Here is a 27,935-nt window from a genome sequence, read left to right on the forward strand (position 1 = left end):
AGAGGGAAGGTCGGATCCCCTTAAGCCGGTCTGACCTCCCAGTAAGAGGGAAGGTCGGATCCCTGAAGCCGGTCTGACCTCCCAGTAAGAGGGAAGGTCGGATCCCCTTAAGCCGGTCTGACCTCCCAGTAAGAGGGAAGGTCGGATCCCTGAAGCCGGTCTGACCTCCCAGTAAGAGGGAAGGTCGGATCCCCTTAAGCCGGTCTGACCTCCCAGTAAGAGGGAAGGTCGGATCCCCTTAAGCCGGTCTGACCTCCCAGTAAGAGGGAAGGTCGGATCCCTGAAGCCGGTCTGCTAGTTTTTTTATACGTATTACGAAATCAGTCGTACGTTACGAACTGAGCTGAATCCTAGATGATGAATGCATGATTAGCGTGTTAGCATGCTAGCATTTACGCTATGCTAATTAGCCGTAAACAAGGAAAGTGCAGCTGAGGCTGATGGGATTTTTTTTACTTTTATTAGGTACAGACGGAGCTCGTTTGTTGGGAATTGTAATTATTCACCACTGCTTGGTATTTATCATAATAATAATATACAGTATAATATTAATATAATGATGATAAAACATAATGAACCTTTATTTAACCAGGTAACTAGTTCAGGGCCTCCCCGCCATGACAGAAGTTTTAAACAAGATACACTTACAACCAGAGCTGACAAGTACTGACATTCTCATATAATCAAGTAAAAGTACAGATACTTGTGTTCTAAAGAGTACTGATTCTACTTCTACTCAAGTTAAAGTGTAAAAGTACATGTTCTGAAATGTACTCAAGTATAAAGTATCCCTATGAAGGACATTTCTACTGGCTGTGTTTCTATAAGACTAACTGAATCTGGCATCATATTAATAATAAAAATAATAATAATCGATAATTCCCCTAAAATGTATTAAAACTAAAGGAATGAGTCTGTTTATGAAAATGTGACGAGTAGAAAGGACAGATATTAGTTTTAACATGTAGGGAGGAAAAGTACAAAGTTGTCAGAAAAATAAATACTCAAGTAAAGTACAGATACTTGAAAACTATTACTTGAGTACAGTAACAAAGTATTTGTACTACGTTACTTCCGACCTCTGATTAAAACGCATAAATCAAACTTACAGTATAATTTCGGGGTGTAATAATGTGATGATAGTCGGCGTTGTTTCTGCTGCCTCCAACCGCCCAGAAGATCTTTAACACTAAGTAAAAACCTGGGATCTGAAATCTTAATCGTCTTCAACGAGGCGGAGACGGGGAAGGGCGGTGGGTTTGACCCCTGACCCCGGCCAAATGGCACCATCGGCTGTGTTCATCAGCGGGTCGGTGGGAGGACGCAGACACCTGCCAACAGCCATTAGAATCTGAACTCAGATTAATGCCCATGTTTGCATAGAAGGAGATCATTAAAGTGCAATTAGCACAGAAGGAAAGCAGGCTGGACTTCGCCTGGATGGGTCCGGCGTCAAAAACACAGCAAAACACACATTAGCCATGGAGGGAAAGGTTGCTGCAGCTCATCATTCTACACACATTGTTGATGACCGCTAATAAAACCCATTATCCAGGTTTAAAACAACAATGTGAGAAGTGAGGAAGTCAGAAAAGACTGTAAAGTTGACCTAGAATCATTAAGCTAACTTTGTTAGTAGCTTCACACCAGAATCCACATGGATCCAGATCCAGTAAGGTTTGCTGCTCGGGGTGCAGATCCACCCGTCGCTCCTCCACAGTCCAAATATGGTCACTTCTGGTTGCAAAAATACCAAGATTGCGACACCAAAATGCTGAACTCGAGGCTTCAAAACCGTAGCATACAAACATCATGACAACGAACTTCAAAGAACGCTCCGACGTCACAGTGAAGTGACACACTGAGAAGATGCCGTCCTCCATCGCCATCCTCCATCTTCATCGCCGTCCTCCATCTCCATCGGCATCCTCCATCGGCGTCCTCCATCGCCATCCTCCATCTCCATCGCCGTCCTCCATCTCCATCGCCGTCCTCCATCTCCATCGCCATCCTCCATCTCCATCGCCGTCCTCCATCGCCATCCTCCATCTTCATCGCCGTCCTCCATCTCCATCGGCGTCCTCCATCGGCGTCCTCCATCGCCATCCTCCATCTCCATCGCCGTCCTCCATCTCCATTGCCGTCCTCCATCGCTGTCCTCCATCGCCGTCCTGCATCTCCATCGCCGTCCTCCATCGCCGTCCTCCATCTCCATCGGCGTCCTCCATCGCCGTCCTCCATCGCCATCCTCCATCTCCATCGCCATCCTCCATCTCCATCGCCGTCCTCCATCGCTGTCCTCCATCGCCGTCCTGCATCTCCATCGCCGTCCTCCATCTCCATCGCCGTCCTCCATCTCCATCGCCGTCCTCCATCTCCATTGCCGTCCTCCATCGCTGTCCTCCATCGCCGTCCTGCATCTCCATCGCCGTCCTCCATCTCCATTGCCGTCCTCCATCGCTGTCCTCCATCGCCGTCCTCCATCTCCATCGCTGTCCTCCATCGCCGTCCTCCATCTCCATCGGCGTCCTCCATCGCCGTCCTCCATCTCCATCGCCGTCCTCCATCTCCATTGCCGTCCTCCATCGCTGTCCTCCATCGCCGTCCTCCATCTCCATCGCTGTCCTCCATCGCCGTCCTCCATCTCCATCGGCGTCCTCCATCGCCGTCCTCCATCGCCATCCTCCATCTCCATCGCCGTCCTCCATCTCCATTGCCGTCCTCCATCGCTGTCCTCCATCGCCGTCCTCCCTCATCGACCGGCGTCCCATGCAGCCCGGACCACGGCGCCACTAATTACAGTTATTAATTGAAAATAGGAAATCAATGGCTGTGAATTAAAGACTGGCGTGTGTGTTTGTATGTAGGTCAGCCGCCTTCTAATAACTCAGCCTCGCTCGACATAGTTATCTCCTGACAGCCCAACACACACACACACACACACTCACACAGCTAGTTATCGGCGACTTTCATCCGTTAGCTCTGGAGGTGAGGGCGGATTACTACGCAGAAGGAAAACAGGCTTCTTTCATAAAGTATTGTTTCCTCATTCATCAGGGGAGCGGCGGCGCGGCTGTCTGACAGCGTGCTGATGGAAATAGTTTTACTCATGCGAGCGGCGTGGCCTTAAATAAAGTGCTGCCATACACCCGGGTGCTGCTGGAAATATAAATGTACTGTAGTCAAGTCAATTTATTTGTGTTTATTTTTTTACTTCTGTATCGCTTCCCGAGGCTCCGCTCGTCCCCGGGTTTGACCTTTCCCTCAGCGAGCCTCTGGGACGTTTCACTTTAAAAAATGTTTTTTTAAAGTAATCATTTCTGTAACACTTTTTCTTTCTTTTACGCAATAATGTGACGTTTAGAAAGCCCTTACTCTGCTCTCTCTCCTCCGCTGCACAGGACCTTATTGCTTTTGTGTTTACGGGAAGCAATCGTAGCAATTTGTTTGGAATAAACATAAGAGTCGTGTTTAATAATGGATCGTGTGGAGGGCGAGTTTCGCGGGGGGAGCGGGGGGTCACGGCGCCGATCCGCTTATCGCCAAAGGTGTCGTCAAAGTCACGAAGAAACAAGTAGACGGGTTCTGACAGAGATGCCGCTCAATTAAACATGAATGGATTAAGTGTGTGTGTGTGTGTGTGTGGGTGTGATAGTTCATTGGCGTCTGCCCAGCGGAGGCTGTGAGCGCGGCGGCTTCGTTCATTGGCTGACGGCAGCATCGACCGGCGTCTTGACTCGGCTCGATGACGAACGCAGACATCGTTTATTCTTCACTGCAAGGAAACGTTGAGTCGCTCTCGGTTCCTCCATCTGCAGCTGAGGAATGATTTACTGTACTGCATGTTACTGCAGGCGTCCTTTTAAGTCATTCATTTTTTTTAATTTGAACCTTTATTGAGATCGTCCCATTTGAGATTTAAAGTCTCCTTTCTGAGAGAAACAGCAGAGTTAAAAACGTCACCCTGTTTCTATAGTCTAACCTGCCAGTTTGAAATGTCTCCGTTGCTTAGCAACACGAGGGGGCTAAAACTTTAAAAGCACTTTCACCAGACGTTTTTTTTTTTTTTCTTCTTTTTTTTTTTGAGTGAGTAGATGACATTAATAAAGGTGCAGTTCATATAATGTGGCGTTATGAAGGAAAAACTGTACATAAAAAACACAAGTTGTTCTCCTTTAAGCATTAGTAACTTAAAGAGTGTAGGAATTACTCCCATCTAGTGGTGGAATTGTGGTTTGCATTCAGATGTATAGTGCTCGTATAGTAGTCGGTATGTACCAAGAAGCTCTGACAACATGTCGTCCAACACCACTTCTCCAGCCTCCATTACCATGTCGTAGCCTGTAGCATCAGCTAACAACTAGACACAACAAACAGACAAATGTTACTAAAGTGCCGGGATCCGTGGGATTAATGAAAAGCTTGGTGAGAGTGGCTGTCGGCCCGGGCAGAGCATCTCTGATGTGATCTCTTTCATTGGCTGGCTCTGAACGACGTCACGTTGAGGCGTCATGTCCCTCTTCAGCAGTTATCAATTAGTTGGTCAATCATTTCCATAAGCAAATATAAAAGTAGTTCATTTTTAAAGATCTGCTGGTTCCAGCTGCTCAGACTATTTGCTGGTTTCGTCGTCTCCTGTGATTGTAACCCGACAGACAAGCTGAAGTCTGAGTGTCACCTTGAGCTCATTGTGATGGGAATGTTTGGGGGTTTTTCTGCTATCATGTATTGAAAACCACAAATAATAATAACAATAAACAAAACAGTCAGAGAGTGCTCTACAGAACCAGATAAGAATGTGTCCACATTTGACATAAACATAAACAACAGCATAAGGCCTGAATAAAACGCTGTGTCTAATAAAATGTCAACGTGATAAAGAAGCTGTAGAAACAACGTTTTTCAGAGCGATTTAAAAGCCGGCGCTGCGTTTCAGGCAGAGATCGTAACATCGAACAATAAAGGAAAACTCATAATAATTCATTTCTTCTTGTGTTCCAAAAAGAAAATGCCATAAACTCATGTTTACAATGTTTACTGAGATAATACATCAAGAGAGAAGTAGGACCATTTTCTCATAGACTTCTATACAACCAGAGAGGAGTCGCCCCCTGGTGGCCAGCAGAGAGAAGTAGGACCATTTTCTCATAGACTTCTATACAAGCAGAGAGGAGTCGCCCCCTGGTGGCCAGCAGAGAGAAGTAGGACCATTTTCTCATAGACTTCTATACAACCAGAGAGGAGTCGCCCCCTGGTGGCCAGCAGAGAGAAGTAGGACCATTTTCTCATAGACTTCTATACAACCAGAGAGGAGTCGCCCCCTGGTGGCCAGCAGAGAGAAGTAGGACCATTTTCTCATAGACTTCTATACAACCAGAGAGGAGTCGCCCCCTGGTGGCCAGCAGAGAGAAGTAGGACCATTTTCTCATAGACTTCTATACAAGCAGAGAGGAGTCGCCCCCTGGTGGCCAGCAGAGAGAAGTAGGACCATTTTCTCATAGACTTCTATACAACCAGAGAGGAGTCGCCCCCTGGTGGCCAGCAGAGAGAAGTAGGACCATTTTCTCATAGACTTCTATACAAGCAGAGAGGAGTCGCCCCCTGGTGGCCAGCAGGTAGAATGCAGGTTGAAGACCATTTCTATACCTCCTGTCCTCTCCAATAAACACACATATTCTCCTCTCCTCTGTATGCATATTGACTACAGATGTCCTCTGTTCTCTGATTAGTCCAGGGAAGGCTAATGAAAGCACACTGTAGCTCACAGTCCGACCCCCACAAACCCTCAGCGTGATCAGCGGGGCAGAACCAAGACAAACGAGCGCTGTTGTTGCTCCATAGATCAACACATTGCCCCGGTGGCAGTCGGAGTGTTGCCGTGTTTTCGGCCACTCAGCACTATCCGTCTGCCTGGCTTATTGGCAGGCTTCCCCCCCTCGTGGCTGTCCGATCGGGTCCGTCATCCATCACCGTCCCGCCGGGCTGCTTGCATCCTCTTTATGGGGAAACAATTTTCTCATCATCCCGGAGCCGGCGTGACGAAGCCATCATGTCACGCACTAAACTAAAAGTGTTGTGCGATGAGCAGTTTATTGGGGTCTTTAAATCTGTCCTGTATTTATTGACTTCCATTCCTCTAAATACAATAAATAAACAAACGCTCATAGGCAATGCTGTCCAGTGGGCCTTTGGAAGTCAATAATCAGTGCTGTCTTCTTCTACCACTTTTAAAGCCGTTCCTATCCAGTTCAACACGTAACGTTTTCATCAATGACTTCTCTTCTAAGTAGAGATTTTTCCCATCAGGCAAACTCTCTGTTTGACCCCCGGCCCCTCCCTGCCAAAAAGCCCAGTCTGCTCTGATTGGTCAGCCTCTTGTTCTTCATCTCCTTTTCCTCTAGAAGTCCAGACGAAGGACCTGTTCATTTGTCTCCTCCATGCTCAGCTCCACTCTGACTAGCTTTGTTGAGGGCGGGGCTAACTAGCACCTGGGCGGATAATATGCTAATGAGCTACTTGGTGACATCACCACTTTACTGAAGAAGAGATTTGAATGGAGGCGTTCCTGACCTTATTGTTATGACGCCGTTGCCGTCCATCATGATATTTTGTGGAAGCATTCATAAGAAGCAACAAACTCATCTTTTATTAATTTCTATGCAAACATTTCAACTGAAAACAAATGCAGCTTCTTTCAATTTCACATTTTTTTTTCCTGCTCTTTTGAATGAACACCTTTGAATGCTAATGTTTTTTTATTTCACACAGTTGATCACTTTGACCTTGTGGCCCACGCTGTGACTGATGATGAATGTGAAACACATCATCACACACATAATAACTGAATTCAGAGCATTGAGTTCTTTGTGTGTGTGTGTGTGTGTGTGTGTGGTTTAAAATGTTAAGCTCCGCTGTAGCAGCTCCATACAGGATGGTGTAAACACAACCGGCTGGTGTGGAGTTGTCTTAAAAACCACGCTCGCTACCATTTTCCTGATAAATAAAAGTTAAACCGATCCCAGAGCCAGAAATGCATATTGACATATTTTTGTTCCGGCTACATTTGCACTTTTTTTTCGTGAAAGCAAAACAACTCAACCAACCGACTCCCACCTGATAATGACTAATGAATGCTTATTACATTTGCATAACGTTTGCCTGTCTCATCAAAAAGCACTACAGTGAAACCATTTAGGTTTTTTTCCCCCGTTTTAAACGAATGGCTGGAGAGACAAGAGAGAGAACGGCGTTTAAAGTGTGCTGCGGACGCTTTAATGACGACATCAATCACGTTACCAACGCTCTCCGCAGGCCTGAACAATACAACACACAAGACTCATGTTGTCAACTTTCAATTGGAAGTCACAGAAAACCTGGAAACCTGAGTTTCTCTGCAGGACACGGCTCCAATAACGTGGTTATTTCTATGTATTATAACCTCGTTATGCATCAACGTGTAACATAGAGGCCGACAGATTTATCAGTTGGCCGATTCAGTCGATACCGCAGATATATTGGTCTACGGCGTTGTATTAGGGCCACTGTGTTTCTAATGAATCCATCCCGACGTGTGACGACGCCTCGTTAACCTCTTTAAGGTCCTTAGGGTGATGGTGTTGATGTTATTGTTGCTTTTATGTATATGAGGACAAACTGTCATCTTATTGGTGTTTATTGATCAGGGCGGTTGGGCTAAGATGCTAGCGGTAGTGTTCACTTGTTGTCATAGCAAACATCCGGTCCAGCAATGTTTATTTCCTCTATGACCTCGATAATGAAGTAGCAAATCTGCAACGTTTTTTTCTCGGAATATTGCCCCCCTCTCTCGGCTCCGTTTTTTTTTTTTTTGATACGTCGTCGTAGATGTAACATCATTTTGAAAGAATCTAATATGAAAAGTGCTGCTAGAACAATTCTGAAATAGCGTCATTACACAGTTTGCCCAGTAGGGCGCACTGCAGCAATCAATAGCCGTATGACGTGGGACTATAACATACAGCACAGATCGGCTTTATGAATACGCACATTTACCACGTTAACACAGTGCATATAAAAGTCGTGGTGTCTTACGTAACCTTACGTAACGTAACCTCGTATGTACGTAAACATACAGTTTAGCTATCCTTGAAACAGTCCTGTGAATACGTGTAACCTTAAAATGCATCCCGTCTGACTCCTCCCTTCCTTCGTCCGTCTCCCACCATGTTTGACCCCTGGAAAGTCAGTTGACATTCAGCTGTTTTTTTTTTCCGAAAAACGTGGCTAAATGTCAAAGTCGCTGACGTTAAACCTTAATTTATACTCCAGAGATCGTCCAACCTTCGTTTACAGCGTCATCGTGACCGTTACAAAAACAACTACAAAGAGAGATCCCATCAGGAAAGAAAAGAAAATAATCCGATTTGAAACTTTAATTAGCATAATAAAATGATTTATTTAAAAACAAATGCATGACTGTAAAACCATTTTACGAAAGTAGAGGTTGAAAAGGTTAACCCTGAGTATTCCGTAAGTCTGGAAAATAGGATGAATTCTATTTCCATAACCTTTGAGTAGAAGTCTCAAATCCACAGTGGTGGGCGTGCCGCTAGCCGATGATTGACAGGTGCTGGGGGATGAGATGCTGATACAAAAACAACATACACAAGGCACCAAAGAGCAGATATCCAAACACAACCTTTGGGTGTGGAGAGGCGGTTCGCTTGGCGGGAGTATACAGCTGCATGATGTCTAGCAGCTGAGATCAGAGGTCGTTCTAGCGAAGCCCCTTCTGACTCAACAGGAAGCTCAATGTACACCGGCGGTGTCGATCCGGCTGGCGGGTGTTAGCTCAGGCAGGATGCCGAGGAGAAGACGGACTAACGTGGATTTGAGTCATGAGGCTGAAGTGCGCTTCTTGTTTTGACTCATCACTTTTTTCTTTTCTGTGTGTTTGTTCTCTTTCTTTATGTTTTTATCACCTTTATCTGTCCTCCTCCTGTTGCTTCCTCATGTTAGATGCCCTCCGTTAATCCAGACCGTCGGATAGAAAAGGGAAATCAAGCAACCTCATAATGATAGACGCTCTAGTCGGCCTGCGTAGGAGGGCTGTCTGTCCACGGATCTTCCAATTAGCTGCTGCATTAGAAAGAAAGTTTGAAACATCAATATTTCAGTGTGTTCTGTGTGTATGAGTGGAGGCAGTCGCCGACTTTATATTTGGAAGCTTCTAATTGCCGCTCCAACAGCTGTTCTGTTGTGCAGTTTATGCTTTAATAGATGGGAGTTCTGCTTTTAAAAAAGGGGGGAATATAAGTTCTATTCTTCACGTCTACAATCTTTTGGGATCCAAACATCCAGTTAAATCATCAGATTGCTGTTGGATTCAGCTGGAGGAGATATTACCCAATGAACCAGCTGCTACAGAATTCCTTTCCCTCTTGCCGTGGCCGGACCTGGTCCATGTGATTATTATGACGGTTTTGCACAAAGTCTAATAGAAGACAAATGAAATGTTTTGACGTGGATGTAAACTGGAACTTGGATATTGATGTTTTGCTGTCAGCTCTCTGAAACACAAGGTCATACACTATTTAAAAGCTAAATATTATTAACTATCACTTCATCCTCAAACATGACGTCTCATGTTGTGTAATATTCACTAACTCTCCTCATAACCCCGACGTTGATTCTGTGGGATCACGAAAACCCTCCAATAGTTTTTTTTTTATTAATATCTTTAAATTCATATTGCTTGATTGACCTTTGATATGGTTTCCCATTTAATATGAATTAGTGCAATCTAGTCAGTTTTATGTTGTTCGTTTTGTTTTATAGTAGTTTGAAAATTGTAGAGAGAAAACAAATCCAGACTTTCTCAACTCCCTCAGTTTAAGTGTGAAGCGACAGCCGGGAGACAATTAGCTTCGACATCGTCGTTAGAAGGATTTTGTGGGTTCTGTTGTTTTATGTGAATGTATGAAAACTCTACAGCTAACTATTATTTCTTCTAACATCAATATAAAGGCTTATGATCTTTACAGGGAGTTCTAGGCTCTTTCATTCTTGATTATAGCATATTCATTTAAAACAAATATATAAAATGCATGAGCTGCGGAGCTGATGCTATGCTAACCTAAACTCACCAAATGTTTTAAACTCTTTAAGTGAAAGAGTGTTGGAGAACTCCATGTTTACCAAAATGTCGTAACTATTCCTTTAATCGAGAGCAGATCTTCCTTCAAGTGTCGGGTTTAAATCCAGGTGTGTCTCAGGCAGGAGAGAGAACCGGACCAGGACCTAGTTATTGGCAGAGAGCTTCACATCAATGACAAACATAGAAACATCTGTAAAGACTCGCCCTCGCCAAAGTGAAACATCCGTAAAGAGTCGCCCTCGCCAAAGTGAAACATCCGTAAAGACTCGCCCTCGCCAAAGTGAAACATCCGTAAAGACTCGCCCTCGCCAAAGTGAAACATCCGTAAAGACTCGCCCTCGCCAAAGTGAAACATCCGTAAAGACTCGCCCTCACTAAAGTGAAACATCCGTAAAGACTCGCCCTCGCCAAAGTGAAACATCCGTAAAGACTCGCCCTCGCCAAAGTGAAACATCCGTAAAGACTCGCCCTCGCCAAAGTGAAACATCCGTAAAGACTCGCCCTCACTAAAGTGAAACATCCGTAAAGACTCGCCCTCGCCAAAGTGAAACATCCGTAAAGAGTCGCCCTCGCCAAAGTGAAACATCCGTAAAGAGTCGGCCTCGCCAAAGTGAAACATCCGTAAAGACTCGCCCTCGCCAAAGTGAAACATCCGTAAAGAGTCGCCCTCGCCAAAGTGAAACATCCGTAAAGAGTCGCCCTCGCCAAAGTGAAACATCCGTAAAGAGTCGGCCTCGCCAAAGTGAAACATCCGTAAAGAGTCGCCCTCGCCAAAGTAAAACATCCGTAAAGACTCGCCCTCGCCAAAGTGAAACATCCGTAAAGACTCGCCCTCGCCAAAGTGAAACATCCGTAAAGACTCGCCCTCGCCAAAGTGAAACATCCGTAAAGACTCGCCCTCGCCAAAGTGAAACATCCGTAAAGACTCGCCCTCGCCAAAGTGAAACATCCGTAAAGAGTCGGCCTCACTAAAGTGAAACATCCGTAAAGACTCGCCCTCCCCAAAGTGAAACATCCGTAAAGAGTCGGCCTCGCCAAAGTGAAACATCCGTAAAGAGTCGCCCTCGCCAAAGTAAAACATCCGTAAAGACTCGCCCTCGCCAAAGTGAAACATCCGTAAAGACTCGCCCTCGCCAAAGTGAAACATCCGTAAAGACTCGCCCTCGCCAAAGTGAAACATCCGTAAAGACTCGCCCTCGCCAAAGTGAAACATCCGTAAAGACTCGCCCTCGCCAAAGTGAAACATCCGTAAAGAGTCGGCCTCACTAAAGTGAAACATCCGTAAAGACTCGCCCTCGCCAAAGTGAAACATCCGTAAAGACTCGCCCTCGCCAAAGTGAAACATCCGTAAAGACTCGCCCTCCCCAAAGTGAAACATCCGTAAAGACTCGCCCTCCCCAAAGTGAAACATCCGTAAAGACTCGCCCTCCCCAAAGTGAAACATCCGTAAAGACTCGCCCTCCCCAAAGTGAAACATCCGTAAAGACTCGCCCTCCCCAAAGTGAAACATCCGTAAAGAGTCGGCCTCGCCAAAGTGAAACATCCGTAAAGACTCGCCCTCCCCAAAGTGAAACATCCGTAAAGAGTCGGCCTCGCCAAAGTGATGCGGCTGTTAATTCAGTGCAGGAAGTTGTGCCAGCCGAGTGCCAGCGAGCTGCTCCTGATCAAAGTCATTAGTCACTTGATTTGGACTCTTTGCTGCTGAATAATTGAGGCTGTGAGAGGATAAAGGATTTGACTCACTAGTTAAGAGAAATAAAAAGAACTCCCCTCTTTGAGAGAGGGCGAATGACAGGGGGGAGGGGGGGGAGATAGGGCATGAGGAACTGAGAGAAAAGAGAGTAAATTAGAGGAAGATGGAGAGGGAGGGAGTGTGAGGCTGATTTATGCTTTGTCTGTTCAGAGGTCTGTCCGGCACAGCGCTGATGAAACATTTAAGGCGAGAATATCTGGAAGATACCACCCACGTTAAAGGGGGGGGGGTCTCCTTTTAAACTTGAGGCCATTCATTCAGCACTCTTGGCACTTTACTTCCCTACTCTGGGGGGGGGTCACCCAGGTCTGCGTATATCAAAAATGATAATGCCGCTTTGATTTATATAACCTGCGATGATGTAATACGCAATAAAACCTCCCCGACTTCTGTACCTGTTGTCATCTAATGTCTCCCCTGGGTGATTTGCGGCGGCGATCTCGGGTCACTCTGACTCCCCCGAGTCGGCGACGTCGTGGTCAGCGGCGACGTGGTCCATGGCGACGTGGTCCATGGTGGCGTGGTCGACTTTATCCTGAATATGAAACTTTAAATACAGTTCAACGACTTTGTTGCTCCACACAAATGAATATTCCCTGGAAAAAGGGACGACCATGAATTCCATCTATTAAAGACACTAGAAAGCCTGTAAATAATAGTAATAAAATGTGGATTTGATTCCTGTAAATAGGAGTTGATTAGAACGGAGGAGCAGCAGAAAGACAGCGTGAGTTAAAACACTAGATTGTGCTGGTTCAGCCTGGTGGGACGCCGCCGTGCTGCGAAGGATCCATCCATCATCACGCTGCATCGCGTCAACGCTCCTCCTGAGAAGACGGCGTCCTCGGCGTCCCACTCCTTCTTCAACATGAAATCTGACAGTACAGAATGGAAACGGAGACGTTGGCCAGCTTCTGGCTGTGGAAGTGGCTGTAAATGTCACATTAATGCAGAAAGTGTAGTTATTCTTACGGAGGCTCGTTTATCTCGCCGCGTTGCGTTCAGCACATCTTCCTCCGCTGACGAGCCAACAACAGGAAGAGGCGACGAGCTACAGATTGAAATGTCAAAAAGGGTCAAAAACCTGCTGCTGGTCCAGAAGATTCTGCACGGAAATGTGGTGGAAATATTTTCAGTTACTCTGGGATTTAATAACAGAGGAGCCGAACGCAGGGAAACTTGATGCAAATATTCTAGTTTCAGGGTTCCAACGACTACGAGGATGAGAAAGCTGCATCTCAACCTCCAACCAAACTCATTAAATATGCATTAAAATGAACAAATAAATCAGGCGTTCAAATATAAACAGAAATTTCATATAAAATAATATAATATACAAGCCTGGTGTGGCCAATAAACAGTATGTATGTATATATATAACATATATCAAGTGTCAAGAGTTCAGCAGCTCAACATCAGTGACTGGATTTCTGCTGCAGCTGCACCGAGACTCTGGATTACTCTGGATTACTCTGGATTACTCTCCTCCGAAGCACCAGATTAGCCCAAACTCTCTTTTAGCTGTGCTTTGCTGTACGTTGGTTCGTAGCTTTATAATCACTGCGTATATATTTGCAGTAAACTCTGCTGGTCTGAAGGGACCTGGGTCTGCTGGCCTGAAGGGACCTGGGTCTGCTGGTCTGAAGGGATCCGGGGTTGCAGTCGAATAGTCAAAAAATAAGGTCCTAACTCCTATTCCTATCTCCTATTCCTTGACCTCTGGGGAAAACGTCACGGGGTTAAGGAAAGGCGATAGGAGAACTCAAAAGGATTTAGGAATAGTCGACCGCGGTGCTCAGAGAATCCGACCGGACTTTCACTAAGCTACGTCATTATAACGCTGCTGATGATTGACAGCTGATGATCGGCACCGGCGATTGACGTGCGTCTGCGCTGGAGAAACTACAATAATGGACTACAAAAGACGTCGTCCACTTCTCCACATGTTGGTTTTATAAACATCTGGTTCACTGACCGGCTTCAGGTCCAGCAGCTCCTCATTCCTGTTTGACCGTTGTTTTATTTACTTTTCATTTGTGGTTTTAGTTTCGTTTTTGTCAAACATTTGTAACATGATTGAAATAAATAAATAAAAAAACATTTAATTATTATCACTCTCCACACACATTTATCATCACTATTCCAATAACTATATGTCTGCATGAAAGTAACTGTTAAATATGTAAATGCACATATCGTATGTTTTCATGAACGGCCGAGGTGTGTGGCACTTTAAATGTTGCTCTCGCAAAGAATTGTGGGTCGGTGTAATCTCCTTTCCTATGGCATAGGAAGGTCCGTTGCATCCTATGCTAAAGGAGCTCTGAAAGGAAGCATTGGAGCTCCTTTCCTTTGCATTTAGAGAATCCGAACAGCTCTTATCATGGCGGCCACTTGTTTACTTCCGGGTCACTTCTTCAGTTAGGAACCTTCCTAAGCAAAATAGACTATTCGACTGCAGCCTGGGTCTGCTGGTCTGAAGGGACCTGGGTCTGCTGGTCTGAAGGGATCTGGGTCTGCTGGTCTGAAGGGATCTGGGTCTGCTGGTCTGAAGGGACCTGGGTCTGCGGAGGTTGATGCTTCGTCACATCTGCTGCCCTCAAACTTCCTGCCAGTGTTCATGGAGTCTGGGACCAGGACCTTGTCTAGGGTCTTGTGTGCTGGTCTGGTCTGGTACTGATTCCCCTCCCTCCCCCCTCCAGGCTGCGACAGCGACTTCTGGGGGCCCCACTGCAGCAACCGCTGTCAGTGCCGCAACGGGGCCAAGTGCAACCCGATCACGGGGGCCTGCGTCTGCACCGACGGCTTCCAGGGCTGGCGCTGCGAGGAGACCTGCGACGCCGGCCTCTACGGCAAGGACTGCCTGCTGGACTGCCGCTGCCTCAACGGCGCCACCTGCCACCATCAGACCGGCGAGTGCCTCTGCACGCCCGGATACACCGGCGCCTTGTGAGTACCCGGTATCAACCGTAACCGAGCAGAGAGAGGGGCAATATTCGGAGAAAAAACTCACAATTGTGCCACTTTCTTTCCTCTGAGTATCGCCTTCTCTCTTGCCTCCGTTTTCTTTTGGCATATATTCACGTTTACATCCAGGTGCACGCAAAGAAAGTGTTTATTTTATATGACTTTATAATCTCGTAAATGTACAACTTTTTTCTCTGAAAACCGCTCTCGGCTCCGTTTTTTTTTTCCTACAGTGGCACAAATACTAATACACAATAATATGCAAATGACTACAGAACTTCTACTTGAGTATAGATATGTCCGATTATCACGATGATGAAACTCCCCACGCTAACCTGTGTTTGTCGTGTTTGGCCTCCAGCTGCGAGGAGCCGTGTCCTGCAGGCCAACATGGCGTCCTGTGTGAGCAGCGCTGCCCCTGTCAGAACGCAGGAACGTGTCACCACGTCACCGGGGAGTGCTCCTGTCCCGCCGGCTGGGTGGTAAGATCTGATCCACAACCAGCTGATCATGTTCAGGTGTTCACTGCTGAGGTTCCCTGAACATCTGGGACTCAACCTTCAACCCGAGCCGGTCGCTGGAACAAAGAAACGTGAACACGAGTATCAAGTACACAAGTACTTCTACTTGAGTACAGCACGTCTGTACTTTTGACACCTCTGATTACTCTTTGATGTTATTTTTCCTGATTTGAATATTTCTCTATTTTAGACAGTTTAAGAGTATTTAGGTAAAAATCTTGTACTTTAATTTATTATGTCAGGACAACATTCAACACAGATAAATTAAGAATTTGACACTTTTTATTGATGAAAAGCAACATATTCTAAATATATGTATATATCATATATATTAGGGGTGGAAGATATAATCTTTGATGCATCACAATGACTTGTTGAACGATTCTGCATCGATGCATATATATATATATATATATATATATATATATATATATATACACACTGTATATGGTAATGAAAAGGTCTAATGTTGGTATCCGTAGTGAAGGTGTATTCCATGAATGAGCATGTAGTCCGTCATGTGTTCACTGTTTGATTCCGTGTTAACACCTCCTCCTCACCTCCTCCTCAGGGTCCGGTCTGCGCTCAGCCGTGCTCCTTCGGCTCCTTCGGCATTAATTGCTCGCAGGAGTGCACGTGTCGTAACGGAGGCCTGTGCGACCACATCAGCGGACAGTGCCAGTGCACCGCCGGCTATATCGGCGAGAGGTACGACATGAACTCCCGGGTCGATGAGACTCTGTCGGTCCTCCCTCAGGGAAATTAGCTCGCTGCACCTGAAGATATTATTAGAATTCAGCAGGGAGGATGAGAATGGATAAGTATGGGCCCTCAGCGAGATACATCATAATAATAAAATAAACAGTAAATACAGAGGGGCAACTAGTAGAGCAATAAGGCAGTTTGTTGGGAATACATATTTATTTATGAAATGTTAGGGTGGGGCGTCACATCCATCGATGGAGTCATCGATGGATCCATCGGAGTCATCGATGGATCCCTCGGAGTCATCGATGGATCCCTCGGAGTCATCGATGACTCCATCAGTCCTCTAACATCAAGTGAAACTGGAACAGAGTAACGCTCCTCAACACAACTCTCTGTGTGCGTCCTCAAAGTCAGAAATAGATTGTGACATTTGTCCTACAGAATCCGACTTTATGTTCAGTCCTATATTAATGTTATCCCTCCCTCTCCTCCTACACATACTAATGCTCATTGATTGCTATTATACACTCAAATGGGAGGTTTCAACCACGAGCCCTCTGAAGTCGTTTTCTTCTTTATTCCCTCCGTCCTCTCCGGCTCGCCGTCTTATTAGTCGGGGAGTGCAACTCCACCTCCTCTTCCCTGGTCAGCTCCGTCGCTCTCCTCCCCTCGCTCTCTCCATCTTTACTCTCCATTGAGCCAAATTACCTCCATCCGTTTGGGCCCCAGACAGGTGAATTAGCCTACATGGAATAATTCCCAGATCGGGTTCTCTTCCACTGCGTCCGCGTTCTAATGGAATTAGCGGAGATAAGAGTCCCGGGGAAGTCGGCGTGATTCAAACGTGACACAAAACAGAAATCCTCACCGGGGCCACTTTAATTGAGTGATTTGTCTATTTCTTAATGGTTTAAGCATGCGCACGTGTCGAGAATGAAGCCGAGACCGAGTCGGCCTCTAACTTGGGCTTTAACTATGTTTCTGTTTAATTCGGCTCTGTGTTCTCGCTCGTTAGAAGGACCGCTCGGGGTCTCGGCTAACGATGCAGCCCGTTGACCTTCCGATGCACATCAGGGAGGAGGATGGAAGGAAGATACCACCCCGTTTTATTGTGAGGAAGAACCACTGATAGTTCTACCATCATTTAGGCCAACATTTAAGTTATTATTAGTTTAGCCTATTAGCATCGTTTATTTTAATCTGATAGTTTAGCCTATTAGCATCGTTGCTCTATATCTTTGATAGTTTAGTCTATTAGCATCGTTTATTTTAATCTCTGATAGTTTATCCTATTAGCATCATTTCTCTATATCTTTGATAGTTTAGTCTATTAGCATCGTTTATTTTAATCTCTGATAGTTTATCCTATTAGCATCATTTCTCTATATCTTTGATAGATTAGCCTATTAGCATCGTTTCTCTATATCTTTGATAGTTTAGCCTATTAGCATCGTTTCTCTATATCTTTGATAGTTTAGCCTATTAGCATCGTTTCTTTTCATCTCTGATAGTTTAGCCTATTAGCATCATTTCTCTACATCTCTGATAGGCTAGCCTATTAGCATCGTTTATTTTAATCTCTTATAGTTTAGCCTATTAGCATCGTTTCTCTACATCTCTGATAGTTTAGCCTATTAGCATCGTTTCTCTATATCTCTGATAGTTTAGCCTATTAGCATCGTTTCTTTTAATCTCTGATAGTTTAGCCTATTAGCATCGTTTCTTTTAATCTCTGATAGTTTAGCCTATTAGCATCGTTTCTCTACATCTGATAGGTTAGCCTATTAGCATAGTTTCTCTACATCTCTGATAGTTTAGCCTATTAGCATCGTTTCTATTAATCTCTGATAGTTTATCCTATTAGCATCATTTCTCTATATCTCTGATAGGTTAGCCTATTAGCATCGTTTATTTTATTCTCTGATAGTTTAGCCTATTAGCATCGTTTCTCTATATCTTTGATAGTTTAGCCTATTAGCATCGTTTCTCTACATCTCTGATAGGTTAGCCCATAAGCATCTTTTCTCTACATCTCTGATAGTTTAGCATTTTTGCAGCGTCTGCTCTTCTGCGTCTGTTTCATTTTTCAGCAGCGGAAGTTGGCCACTTCCACGCCTCTATCTCAGGTGTTTCATAAGTGTCTCCTCCGCCCGATCACACAGCGAGGTGCCGGCCTGTGATTACCGTACAAACCCGATCTACCTGCTGAGTCACAGGAACATTTCCCGGCCAGGTGCATCCTCCTCAGCTGGACGGCCTGAAATGAGGCAGAATCACAGAGGACGTTTAGCGATTAGTGCCCTCTAATAAATAACCTTATTAAAACCTGTTTAATATCAAAGATAAGCCATGTTAGCATTTTAAGAAGTGTCTGATATTCCTTTATTATTGGAGACACACCTACGGGGGTCTCCACAGGTCAAAGACACGGAGGATAATAAGATCCACATCATGTAATCATGATCAGAACATTAAAGTGTAGCAGGAAACTCAAACTGTGGTAGCCATAAAAACACCAGCTTTCTATCGAGCACTAAAGGCCTGGTTCCTCTTATTAGTGATGTGCAGCTGTCAGCCGCTGACAAAGGTCACCCATGTGTATATGAGTCTGGGTGAGAACGGCTGCCATCCCGGGTGCTCGTCGGGAATGAAACCCCCAGGGGTGCTATGAGGACTCTACTTCCTGCTGCTGAAGGCAGAAGGTGTCCATTAGAATCAAAGTTCACCTGCAGAACACGTCGAATGTTCCCGGGTTTTCATTTAATTCACACTTAAATCATTCATTTGATCCAATTAGAGAATGAATGTGATGAAGTCTATAGAGGAAAAAGTAGGAAGTAGGTCTGGGTGGAGTATTGGGACATTTCAGGTTGATGGTATATTTACCGTAATACAACTACGTTAGGGTCAACCAAATTATGTCCGTTTTGCACTCCTTTTATTTTTATCTGATTTTTGTTTTATCACCTCATTAAATGTATGACTTAATCATCATGCAGATTTGATTTAGCTAGTTCTGTCTTCAGTTTTTTCCCCGAAATATTATATAATATATTCCCTCCTGTACCAACTCCTTTTTTATTTTTTTTATTTTATCTATTTATTTTTACCGTATTCATTTTTTTCCTTACCTACACTGACTCTAATATACCATTAAAACAATGAGCAAAGGAGCAACATGTAAAAAATGCAATAATTTATTAAATTAAAGCTAAACAAATACTTTTGTGTGTATATATACTATATATATTTTATATTATTATATACATTTTATATTATATATATTTTATATTATATATATATAATTATTATTTTTAAATATATATATATATATAAAAACCTAAGTAAAAACTGTAATTTAGGTCACTAACTGTGAAAAAAAGCCTGCTTGTTTAAGAGAGGTTTGACCATCTTCTCCATGCTGTGCACCCCCTCTCACCCCCCCTCCTCCCGCATCGTTTCCATGCCAACCCAGATGCCAGGAAGAATGCCCGGTCGGCACTTACGGGCCACAGTGTGCCCACAAGTGTGACTGTCAGAACCGAGCCAAGTGCTACCACATCAACGGGGCCTGCCTCTGCAACGAGGGCTTCAAGGGCCCCAGCTGCCAGGACCGCTTCTGTCCCCCGGGCCTCTACGGACTCATCTGTGATAAATACTGCCCCTGCAAGGCTGCGAACACACTCAGGTACTCTGCTGTTACACTCCACACAGCACGGTGGAGGAAGGTCTCCGTTTGGATTATTGTTCAAGTGTAAATATGTATTCAGTGTCGAGCATCCTGTGTTCTCTCTGCTGAATCCTAATCTATGAGAGTTTAACACACAAAGGCCTCACGTTTCAACATGCACAGCTTAAAGTGGGTTAGGAGTAAACCGATGTACTGAGGATGGATACAGTTATTTACAGCTGAATATTCAAACATGCCACAGAACGTCCTCCTCCTTGTTTCATGTGCTACATGCTCAGACTTGTCATGTCTTTGCCCTCTCAGCTGCCACCCTCTGTCAGGTGAGTGCACCTGTGACGCGGGATGGGCGGGGCTCTACTGCAACGAAAGCTGCCCGGCCGGGTTCTACGGCGAGGGCTGCAGGGAGCCGTGCGTCTGCGCCAACGGGGGCGACTGCGACGGCATCAGCGGGGCGTGCATGTGCGCTCCGGGCTTCATAGTAAGTCAAACAGAATGTTATGTGTCTGTCAGGGTGTCTGATTGGTCGGGGCGAGGATGCCGGGTGCAGGTGTTGGCGTCAGCAGGTGCATGAAGCGCTCGGTGACGAGCCGAGGTTCGTTCATCAGCTGCTGCTGACTCAGCAGGTTGACGGTGAGCCTGCAGGTGCAAACCCTGAGATCGAGGTCAACCTCTTCATCTGGACCTCTGCAGCAATGTGGAGCTTCACTGTGAGAGTGGAGCTTCACTTCTGCTTGAGAATTTGAGTCTGTTTATTTTTTTATATTGCCCTCCTGTACCAACTCCTTATTTTTCTTTTGTTTCATTTTATTTATTCATTTTTACCGTAATACATTTTTTTTTACCTACAATAACTCTAATACGCATAAAACAATGTGTGAAGGAGGAATATAGGAAATAAGAAATAATATATATATTTTTATAGATAGATAGATAAATACTTAATTAAATAAAAAATAAGGAGTTGGTACAGGAAGCAGAAGCCTTACAGATGAAGATGATCTCACAGCGATGCTCCTCATCGTTGCAGAGGTCCAGAGGAAGTATTTGTTCATTTGTTTGTCCGTTAGCGGCACATGGCAACACGACTCAGACTCCAGCTTGAAAAGGTTAAATGGTGAATTAAACTGCACAATAAGAAACAGGTGAATTAAACAGCGTGTGTTGAGTGAGCTGTCAGCCAGCAGGAGAACTATAAATCATTCTGGTTGAGGACGTTTGTATCTCTGGAACCGACACGGCTGTGGTTACCGCTCGCAAACCAAAACACCGTCACGCAAATAAACTCTGCTTATCGCATCGTATTCAGCACTGATTTGTGAAATCCATTCATCCCCATAAACTTTCATGTCCAACTGTAACTGTGTGTCCACGTAATAAATACATCAATAAATAAAAAACAAAGAATTAGACAGGAGGTTAAACAGGACGACCTGTGATAAACCCTCACAGGCGTGGACGACTCAGTGATTCACTGACCCGGATCGATGTGGTTGTGTGTTTATTGTGATCTTTATTGTGTCTTTGCTGAGCGACACTTTCACACCATGTATGTTCTTAACCGAGGCTTTAGCATGAAGAGGAATTAGCATCGATAGCCTGCTCGACTCCTCCGGTCCAAAAGGAGGAGCGTCTGATGAACACCAGCTTCACCAGTCATTACATTTACAGATTTTAAGAAGAAAAACCAACCTCTTTATTTATTTACTGGTTCTGATGTTTGGCTTTCTGGATGAGAAATGAAAAGTATCAGGGTCCACATGTGTGTCTTATTACCGGGTCCTGCTTCCCCCCCGGGAGCTGCCCAGGACTTTCCTTCCCGGGGCCCACATGCCTTATTTATTAACAAAGTCTTTAATTCACTTTTTTAATAAGGCCTCTCGCTTCTCCTGTCTTTGCAAAAAAAATAATGTGGGCCGGCTTTGTGAATATTAGATTAGCAGCGATTTAAAGGCAGCAGGTTGGAAAGCGTGCTGCTTTAATTAGCACAGTTTAAACGTGGGAGGTCCTGGATCGAAGCGTGCTGGAGGATCTGGTCTCACAGCATGCGGACCCCGCGGGGTTAAGGTCAGACGTCCCGGTAATGTCCTCCTCTGATTGGACGAGCTCAGATGTCCTGTTCCTCAGCGGGTTGGTGTCTTCCTACTCCATAATCCATCACTGGTGTTGCATCGCCGCCACCAAATGTAAAGTAGCCGGAGGTGAGAAGGAATTTAAAGATGGGCTCGCTGTCTGTCAAGATATTTATTCAGCCGTAGGTTGTAGCATCTATAAAATATAACCCGGTGTGTAAGACGTGGACAAGAGCCCAAGACGGTGCTTTTGGTTTCCATGTGGAATGGATTTGTGAATTTAAAAAAATGTGATATCCGCCGATGACATAAAATCATAAACAGATACATTATTTTGATACCGATTGTTTAGAATTGTTATTTGCACATTTTACAGATGGAAAACCAAAATACAAGTTTAACAGGACAGATAACACAATAAAATACAAGTTTAACAGGACATATAACAAAATAAAATACAAGTTTAACAGGACAGATAACACAATAAAATACAAGTTTAACAGGACATATAACAAAATAAAATACAAGTTTAACAGGACAGATAACACAATAAAATACAAGTTTAACAAATAACACAATAAAATACAAGTTTAACAGGACAGATAACACAATAAAATTAAAGTTTAACAGGACAGATAACAAAATAAAATACAAGTTTAACAAATAACACAATAAAATACAAGTTTAACAGGACACATAACACAATAAAATACAAGTTTAACAGGACACATAACACAATAAAATACAAGTTTAACAGGACAGATAACAAAATAAAATACAAGTTTAACAAATAACACAATAAAATACAAGTTTAACAGGACAGATAACACAATAAAATACAGGTTTAACAGGACACATAACACAATAAAATACAAGTTTAACAAATAACACAATAAAATACAAGTTTAACAGGACAGATAACACAATAAAATACAAGTTTAACAGGACACATAACACAATAAAATACAGGTTTAACAGGACAGATAACACAATAAAATTAAAGTTTAACAGGACAGATAACAAAATAAAATACAAGTTTAACAAATAACACAATAAAATACAAGTTTAACAGGACAGATAACACAATAAAATACAAGTTTAACAGGACAGATAACACAATAAAATACAAGTTTAACAAATAACACAATAAAATACAAGTTTCACAGGACAGATAACACAATAAAATACAAGTTTAACAGGACAGATAACACAATAAAATACAAGTTTAACAAATAACACAATAAAATACAAGTTTCACAGGACAGATAACACAATAAAATACAACAACACACACAGAGGGACTTTATTCTCTGCTCAGGAAAACATGACCAGAGTTATTTGCTGCTGATGTTTGAATTTAAGTCTAGAAATAAAATTTCCAATACATATGAAAACTAAATAAAAGAGTCAAATGTTCTTGTTCTGAGACAACGATCCGCTGGTTGACGTGGTGGACGGATATGACTCATGGTTGATTTGATGTGCATTTAAAATACACAGAGAAAGTAGAGGAACTGTGAGGTCTTCAGAAGTGTGATGGGTCTTGTTGGTTTCCATGGTTATTACCAGCTGTCTGTGTGTTGCGTCCAGGGTGACGACTGCTCCGTCAGCTGTCCTGCAGGACTCTACGGGACCAACTGCACCTCGTCCTGTTCCTGCCACAACGAGGTCTCCTGCTCGCCCCTCGACGGCTCCTGTTACTGCAGAGAAGGTTTCTGTTCATTCACTCACAAACTCAATCCCCCACAATCCCTTTCAGGGTGTTGAACCTCTATTTAGCCCATTTGGAATCTCATAAGTGACATAAAAGTTCCACATGTACCACAAGAAAACAATTCAAAACAGTCTCTGGTTCCTCCACATAGTCTGGTCTGGTCTCTGGACTAATGTGAGCTACTATCTAGACCTCTGGGGGACCACAGACAGTCTCCTGTTCCTCCACATAGTCTGGTCTGGTCTCTGGACTAATGTGAGCTACTATCTAGACCTCTGGGGGACCACAGACAGTCTCCTGTTCCTCCACATAGTCTGGTCTGGTCTCTGGACTAATGTGAGCTACTATCTAGACCTCTGGGGGACCACAGACAGTCTCTGGTTCCTCCACATAGTCTGGTCTCTGGATTCACAACATAATAACAGAAAAAATGAAATAATAGAAATAAATTTGAAAAAAGAAAAGTAAAGAGAGAAATAAAAAGATCAAAACAACGTATTAATAGGCAGCACAGGAAGTTTAATGATGTGTGCTCGGGGGCCACAGACGCAGATAAACTCCGTCAGATAAACAGGATCAATAAGTCAATCAGGCTGATCAAGCTTTTTGTTATTGATCAGCGTTTGGTTTTTCCTGCCTGTGAAACTGTTTCGCCTTAACGAGCCCCAGTATATTGTTCTCCACTCCTCCTTAACACCTTAATATCAGCATCCTGAAATATTAATGCCCATGAACATCGTGGGTAATGAAAGTGTCATATCTATACAGATCAATAAGAGGAAATAAGGACACGCAACCTTTGATTTAGGATCCTGAGCATCGATGCACACACTCTCTTACAAAGTAATCAGTGAAGTGAGATAAATACTGAACCAGAGAAGTGTCTGAGAAACGCCTCCAGCATCAACATGTATAAACAACATGATTCTGTTTGCTTGATATTCAGGGTTTTTCCTCATTTATTGGGTGAACATCAAATTAACATGCTGATTCAACAAGTCCAGAGTTTTTCCTGATTTACATTAATGAGTCATCCCAACGTGTGACAACGCCTCCTTAACCTCGTTAAGGTCCTTAAGGTGATGATGTTGATGCTTTTATTCATATGAAGACAAACTGTCATCTTATGGGTGTTTATTGATCGGGGCGGTTGGGCTAAGATGCTAGCGGTAGCTTTCACTTGTTGTCATAGCAACGGCATCCGGTGTTAGCGGGACCAACTTGTTTATATCGGCTATATAAATGTGTCTGTGCCGGTCCAGGTTGGCAGGGCGTGGACTGCTCCCTCCCGTGCTCCAGCGGTGCTTGGGGTCCGGGCTGCAATCAGACGTGTCAGTGCACCAACGGGGCGGCGTGCGACCCCGTCAACGGGACCTGCACCTGCGCTCCGGGCTGGAGGGACGAGTACTGCGACCTGCCGTGTCACGTGAGTCCTCACCGCCGCCGGCGGTCGCTGTTTTATAGAAAAACTGTATATTTAAATGTTTGGAAACAAAGTTTGGGATCAAATCATCTCTGGGACCCCCTAGAGGTCCAGGACCCCAGGTTGAAGGTCTCTGGTCTCAGGAATGAGCGTGTCCAACAAACACAGGACTTTCATGCAGGAGACCTGCTGTTAGGGTCCCGTGTGAAATGAAACGTCAGTTCTTTCCCTGAACCGAACTTCCTGTGAAGACGGAGGTTTATTTTGAAAAGATGCTAGCGTGCAGCGAGCTGTGGCGAGCTGCGATATGTGAGAAGGTGTTGACTCTTTTCATTGACACGGTTGTGTCCCCGTCAGGAGGGATCCTACGGGCCGGACTGCAGAGAGAGGTGTGACTGTGGGAACGCCGACGGCTGTGATCCGGTGAGCGGCTCCTGTCGCTGCCTCGCCGGCTGGACGGGTGAGTCACGTCTACACCTCTGTGATGATGTCACAAGAGTCTACTCCGTTACACGCTCGGTCTCACACAGCAGAATCCAGACAAAGCATCAGGTGTTCCAGTTAAAGCGGTGACCGTGTTAACTGATGCCCCTCAGCTCGTAGGAACTCCAGTAAATGTTGGGCGTAGATATCAAACACAGATGCATTTCAAATAGATTGAAGGCGTTCACGAGGACTACTTCGTGTTCTGTCAGCCATCGCTACGGGCAACCACTCGGCTGAGTCACCAGTTAACACGGTCACCAGCTAACACGTTACACCCAAACATGTTGACGACCACTGGACTGTTTGTAGCGGCCGTTTTTCAGGAAAGTCAACCTCCCGAGTCCGTTAGGCCGTCCCGTCTCAAAGACGGATTCGGAGGATCCCAATGATGGATCCTTCACGGGTCGATGACGTCACGGTGATGACTGGATCAGCAGGAGGAGATGCAGCTGCATCAACTCCTCTCAGGCTGAAACATATCCTCCATCATCATCATAACATATCCAATAAAGCTCTGGCTCCATTCTAATCATATAACTTCAGTTACCTCTTCCATTCCTTTCTTGGCAACCTCAGCTGGTTGCTAGGCGACGGGAGCAGCAACGGTGACGCATACAGGAAATCCTCCGTCATCGTTTAAAACCGTATAAAGGCTCCCTGATCCTTGTCTTTGCTCTCAGACTCTCGGGTTTTTAATCATTTCGTTATTTTACTATAAATCAACATTCCTCAGCAGTGACATCACACTTCACCTGTCGCAGCGCTGCGTCTGTTACCTGTTTGTCGATCAGAAGATGAGCGATGATCGATACGAGCTCATGAATATGGAAGGGGGGGTTAATTCTCTGGCAGCAGCAGGAGACGTGGTGATGAATTGGCAGTTGGGAGGAACATCAATATATTGATGAATATCCCGATCAAAGCTCGGACCTAAAGTTCAAAGCCACTAGAAGGACGTGGTTTGAAGAAGTAAGGAAACATGACAAAGTGTTTAGAAATCAAAAATACTGTGTATGGACCCTCATATTCTGCTTTTTATTCTTAGTGGATGAAAACATCCCGTTTCATTCAAATGTTCCAATAAATACGTAAATAGATGTATATGAGAGGTCCGTTTGTCTGTCAGCGTTTAAATCTGAGTTATTCAGGGTTAAAACGTAGACGTCTAGTCTAGTGCTCAGTGGGAACGCGAACCCTCAATTACATGTGGAGGGGAAAAAACATTAAGTTAACGTGAAACAACCAAAATAACGACTTGGTTAGGTGAAGTAAAAACGCCATGATTCAGCTTGAAATTAGTACGTTTGTTACGTTTATTTAAGTTCCTGACGTTAATTTAAAAAAATCATGTGGGACACGAACAGCGGTCTCATGGGTGAAAGTCCCGTGTTTGTTTGACCTGTCTGTCTCCGACCTCTCAGTGTGGAGAACTTGAAGGCATCATCAGATGAGAGACAGTCTGTTGGTGAGGGAGATGAGTCCCAGAGGCTCGCCTGCAGTTCCATCTACCGCCACAGAGGCCGCTAGAAGCAACGATCTCACATCTTACAGACTGACACTTTAACACCGGGTGTTGCTGAATCAGCATTAATATTATCTGCATCAAGTCATGCTTTGTACCATTCAGTGCTGCGGCGAGCCGTTAGCACTGTTAGCGCTAACATGAGGTTTTTACAGCCGGCCTTCATCTTCATCCTCACCTCCTCGTCCTCCTCCCTCCCTGTTGTTTTTCCTTTGCAGCCGAACGGGTCGAGCTGGTGATTTTCGCCCACTTTGTGGCTCAGAGGGAGTTTATTAATTGAGTTCTAATGGCCGCCTGCTCTCACTCTCATATTCTCTCATATTCTGTGTCAAAGGAAGTTTCTAATGAGCTGCAGAGGAGGAGGAGGAGGAGGGGGGAGGAGGACGGGGGAGGGAGGACGGGGGAGGAGGACAGGGGAGGAGGAGGAGGAGGGGGGAGGAGGACGGGGGAGGAAGGGGAGGAGGAGGACAGGGGAGGAGGAGGACGGGGGAGGAGGAGGACAGGGGAGGAAGGGGAGGAGGAGGACAGGGGAGGAGGAGGAGGACAGGGGAGGACGGGGAGGAGGAGGAGGACAGGGGAGGAGGAGGAGGACGGGGAGGAGGAGGAGGAGGACAGAAGAGGAAGGGGAGGAGGAGGACAGGGGAGGACGGGGAGGAGGAGGAGGACAGGGGAGGAAGGGGAGGAGGAGGAGGACGGGGAGGAGGAGGAGGAGGACAGAAGAGGAAGGGGAGGAGGAGGACAGGGGAGGACGGGGAGGAGGAGGAGGACAGGGGAGGAAGGGGAGGAGGAGGAGGAGGACAGAAGAGGAAGGGGAGGAGGAGGACAGGGGAGGAGGAGGACAGGGGAGGAAGGGGAGGAGGAGGAGGACAAGTAGGAGGGGGAGGCGGGAGATAATACTGTATTTGTACATACACCGTTCTTCCTCCATCCGTCTGTCTTTATGTCA

General features: G+C 45.0%; 1 protein-coding gene across 1 annotated transcript in view; it reads left to right on the forward strand.

The window, feature by feature from the left end:
* The window catches only part of LOC311017611 (multiple epidermal growth factor-like domains protein 11), a 98,381-nt gene that overhangs the window by 56,444 nt on the left and 14,002 nt on the right, over positions 1-27,935 (forward strand). The window contains exons 7-14 of the mRNA XM_084016061.1: positions 14,591-14,837; positions 15,217-15,337; positions 15,948-16,084; positions 19,560-19,772; positions 20,079-20,253; positions 23,435-23,555; positions 24,821-24,984; positions 25,339-25,441. Of these exons, the coding sequence (XP_083872187.1) occupies positions 14,591-14,837; positions 15,217-15,337; positions 15,948-16,084; positions 19,560-19,772; positions 20,079-20,253; positions 23,435-23,555; positions 24,821-24,984; positions 25,339-25,441 (1,281 nt within the window). The remainder of the gene's footprint in view (positions 1-14,590; positions 14,838-15,216; positions 15,338-15,947; positions 16,085-19,559; positions 19,773-20,078; positions 20,254-23,434; positions 23,556-24,820; positions 24,985-25,338; positions 25,442-27,935) is intronic.

This window comes from Eutrigla gurnardus, assembly GCF_963514095.1.
Source record: "Eutrigla gurnardus genome assembly, chromosome: 1".
NCBI lineage: Eukaryota > Metazoa > Chordata > Actinopteri > Perciformes > Triglidae > Eutrigla > Eutrigla gurnardus.